This window comes from Panthera uncia (assembly GCF_023721935.1).
Source record: "Panthera uncia isolate 11264 chromosome A1 unlocalized genomic scaffold, Puncia_PCG_1.0 HiC_scaffold_17, whole genome shotgun sequence".
Taxonomy (NCBI): Eukaryota; Metazoa; Chordata; class Mammalia; order Carnivora; family Felidae; genus Panthera; species Panthera uncia.
Window position 1 is genome coordinate 15,729,555 of NW_026057577.1, and position 4,415 is coordinate 15,733,969.

General features: G+C 36.4%; 1 protein-coding gene across 1 annotated transcript; it reads right to left on the reverse strand.

The window, feature by feature from the left end:
- Positions 1 to 1,364: 1,364 nt before the first annotated feature.
- Positions 1,365 to 1,623, reverse strand: LOC125935429 (transmembrane protein 258-like). The gene has a single exon (XM_049649089.1). It carries the CDS (start codon positions 1,602 to 1,604, stop codon positions 1,365 to 1,367), a length of 240 nt encoding a protein of 79 aa, XP_049505046.1. The 5' UTR covers positions 1,605 to 1,623.
- Positions 1,624 to 4,415: the final 2,792 nt, after the last annotated feature.

A 4,415-nucleotide genomic window follows, 5' to 3' on the forward strand; every position in this document is an offset into this window, starting at 1 on the left:
CTTTGATATCTTTAGATGCAGAAAATTCTTCAGTAATGTTTTGGTAAAAACCCTTCATAAATTAGTGATACTTGGGGACTGATATTTATTAAATGTATTTGTTTTTATATTATATAAGGATATATGTGTGTGTGTGTGTGTGTATAATTGTACATATGTGCAGGTATATTCCTATAAAAACATATTCCTAATAAATATATCTAAAAACATATAAAATATATTTTTTTCCCATTAAGTACAATGATTGCTAAAAATCTACCACAAACATTATACCTACTGAAAACATTTAGATGCTGTTTTTAAAATATAGATCAAGATTAGGACATTCGCTAGCACAACTACTATATAATATAGTATTTGATATCTTGATCAATGCTCTGAGAATAAGTGTTAGGAATTGACAGAGAAAAGATAAAATTGGGATTTGGGGCACATTAAGTGGTTATGTACCTAAAAACAACAATGACTGTAAATAACTATCAGCAAAGTATTTGGACTAATAAGGGTTAGTTTTCAACATGGTTGTCGGTAAAGTACAAACATAATAAAATCAACAGCATCCCTCTCCAAACCAGTTATAACCAACTATAAATAATACACTTTTCAGAAAATTCACAAAAACTAATGTGTTATTTAGGTCTTAACTATAGCTACATGAGAAATCTATGGAAAAATTTTGAAGTTAATAACATAGAAAATGATCTGGGTAAGTGGAAAGATATGCCTGTCCTTTAATCAAGAATAATATATATTTTTAGAATACCTAAATTAATTTTATTATTAATTACTTTGACCAATATCATGCAAACCCCCAGTTGGATACTTCTGTGAACTGTGATAAATTTAAATATAAATGGAAGGATAAAGGTTAACAGGTAGTCAAATATAATCTTCAACCTTGCCACTTACAGTGTGGTTCTTGGACAGGCCTCATCATCATTATCATTACCATCTAAGAGTTTATGGAAAATACAGACTTTGGGGACTCACCTCAAACCCAGTAGGTCAGAATATGTATTGTATCAAGGTCCCCAAGTGATTTGTATGCATGTGTTTCTGTGTGTGTGTGTGTATGTGTATTTTACTATAGTAGAGATTACTACAAATCAGTAATAAAAATATAAATATCTCAACATAGGATTGCAAAAATTTGGACCAGGAACTTACAGAAGAAGCCTAAAAAAATCACTAGTCTTATAAGGAGAGGCTCATGTTCATTGGTAAATACAAAAATGAAAATTTTTTTGCACACATCTACTACCTTTATTGTGAGCAGCTGGTGAGGGCGCTCCCAGCAGTAGTAAAACAATCAGTTTACCAAAGCAGGGGTTCCATGAAGCCACCTGATTGGAACCTTTGAGAGTTCAGATGTACATGCTGATCCAGAGCAGCAGGAAGGGGACTCCAAATCCCATGAGGAGCGAGGCCACCAAAGAGATGAGGAACTCTTTGTAGATATCCAGAGTGCACTTGGGGGAGGTAACCTTGCAAGTGAAGAACCAGAGGGTAAAGAATACGCTAGCAGCCAATAGCACTGTGGTCAGGTGGGGGAAGAGAGCCAGTTTCACTGGGCTGGTATATCTACTCATGGCCTCAAGCTCCATTTTGCCAGGAGCAAGGTAATCCATTGCTCCACCTCTGGAATAGAAAAAATGAAAATTACATAAAGAGATATCATTCTAGATACATTATGGGCATGGATCATGCTACATGTTTGGCAGAACATAAACAACAGGAGTCTTCACCTTCTGTGGTGGGAATGTAGATGGCTGCAGGAGTCCTGGAAGGCACTAAAGCAGTACTTAGTAAAATTAATGCTCTCTGAGCCAGCAATCCCAGTCCTGGACATGAACCTTAAAGTTTACAAAGGAATGCACACAGATTGATTCGTGCAATGTTGCTTGTGGTACCAGCAAGCTACAGACTTTCTGGGCATCCATAATTTCAGTACTAAGTCAACACACATGTTGAAAACAACATGCTTTGTAGGAAAGTAAAAGTAGCTCTAGAACACAGTGTACTGTTTCTGTAAGTTAAGAAGGTAAGAACACGTGTCTATTAGCCATCTGACTACCTTCTTTGGAAAAATGTCTATTCATGTCTTCAGCCCATTTCTTAACTGGATTATTTGCTTTTGGTGGGGGGCGGTGTTGAGGTTGATAAGTTCTTGATAGATTTTGGATACTAATCCCTTATCCGATATGTAATTTGCAAATACCTCTTCCATTCCATAGGCTGCCTTTTAGTTTTGTTGATTGTTTCCTTTGCTGTGCAGAAGCTTTTTATTCTGATGAAGTAGTTCAGTTTTGCTTTTGTTCCCTTGCTTCCAAAGATGCATCTGGTAAGAAGTTGCTGTGGCTGAGGTCAAAGAGGTTGCTGCCTGTTTTATCCTCTAGGATTTCAATGGTTTCCTGTCTCACATTTAGGGCTTTCCTCATTTTGAATTTATTTTTGTTTATGGTATAAGAAAGTGGTCCAGGTTCATTCTTCTGCATGTCACTGTCCAGTTTTCCCAACACCATTTGTTGCAAAGACTGTCTTTTTTTCCATTGGATAGTCTTTCCTGCTTTGTCAAAGATGAACTGACCAGATAGTTGTGGCTCCATTTGTGGGTTTTCTATTCTGTTCCACTGATCTGTGTGTCTGTTTTTGTGCCAGTACCATACTGTCTTGATGGCTGTAGCTTTTCACTATAGCTTGAAATCTGGAATTGTGATGCCTCTAGCTTCACTTGCCCTTTTCAAGATTGCTTTGGCTATGTGGGATCTTTTGTGTTTCCATACAGATACTACCTCACACCTGTCAGAATGGCTAAAATTAACAATACAGAAAACAAGTAATGTTGGCAAGGATGTAGAGAAAGGGGAACCTTCTTACACTCTTGATGGGAATACAAACTGGTACAGCCACTCTAGAAAACAGGATGGAGTTTCCTCAGAAAGTTAAAAATATAACTACCTTATGACCTAGCAGCTGCACTACTAGGTATTTATCCAAGGGATACAAAAATACAGATTCAAAGGGTCACATGCAACCCAGTGTTTATCATAGCATTATCAACAATAGCCAAATTATGGAAAGAACCTAAATGTCCATTGACTGATGAATGGGTAAAGAAGATTCCATTAATATTACTCAAAAAGAATGAAATCCTGCTGTTTGCAAAGACATGGAAGGAGCTAGAGTGTATTATGTTAAGTGAAGTAAGTCAGAGAGATACAAATACCGTATGATTTCCCTCATATGTGGAGTTTACAAAACAAAACAGATGAGCATAAGAGAAGGGAAAAACAAAAGAGGGAGGCAAACCATAAAAGATTCTTAACTACAGAGAACAAACTGAGGGTTGATAGAGGGAGGTGGGTGGGGGTGGACTAGATGAGCGACGGGCATTAAGGAGGACACTCGTTGGGATGAGCATTAGGTGTTATATGTAATTGGCGAATCACTAAATTCCGCTCCTGAAACCAGTATTACAGTATATACTAAAATTTAAGTAAAAACTTGAAATATTAAAAAAGTAAAATTAAATTTAAAAAATAAGATAGGAACAAAAACTATTTAATGTATGAGGCCACACAGAAAAGAAGTATATACATCAAATACCTTGGAATAGTTTATACTTTTAGGGAGGTATGGAATGGGAGTGGGGCATAGGTGAAATCTACCAAATAATTGAATTGAGGAAGGGACTAATGGTAATAATCTTCCATGAATTAAGGTGCATAATTCTAGAAGAGAGAGGGAGGCAGAAACAATATAAATTATAAGAATTTTAATGTAAATTATATTAATTATGCAAACTGTAATGCAATTATATAAAATGTAAAAGTCAGTGGTCTCCATATTCAAGAGTTTTGAGGTCTCACATCATCTGGTGCAATAATATAATGCTTAGGAAGTATATAATACTTGGAAGTGATCTTTCTCTTGAGCATTTTAATACATCTTTTTAAAAAATTTTTATAATTTTTATTTTGGAAAGAAAGAGAACACGAGTGGGGGAGGGGCAGAGAGAGAGGGAGACAGAATCCAAAGGAGGCTCCAGCCTCTGTGCTGTCAGCCCCAGGGCCTGACAGGGCATTCGAACTCATGAACCATGAGATTATGATCTGAGCTGAAGTTGGACGCTTAACTGACTGAGCCACCCAGGCGCTCCTAGCATTTTAATACATTCTCAATGCATTAATATTTAGCACTCTAATCACAGGAAAACTTTTGAGAGCCATGGTTTTGCTAACATAACCTCTATAAAAATTTAAATTTTGTTGAGTGCAGTGACACCACAGTTTGCAAACCGAAGGATGAAGGGTCAAGTTGGAGTAACAGATGTGTTTTGTCTGTCCTATATGGTATTCTAAATATTGTAAGTAATCACTAAGACTTAATAATCATTAACTTTCACGTAGGAGTCA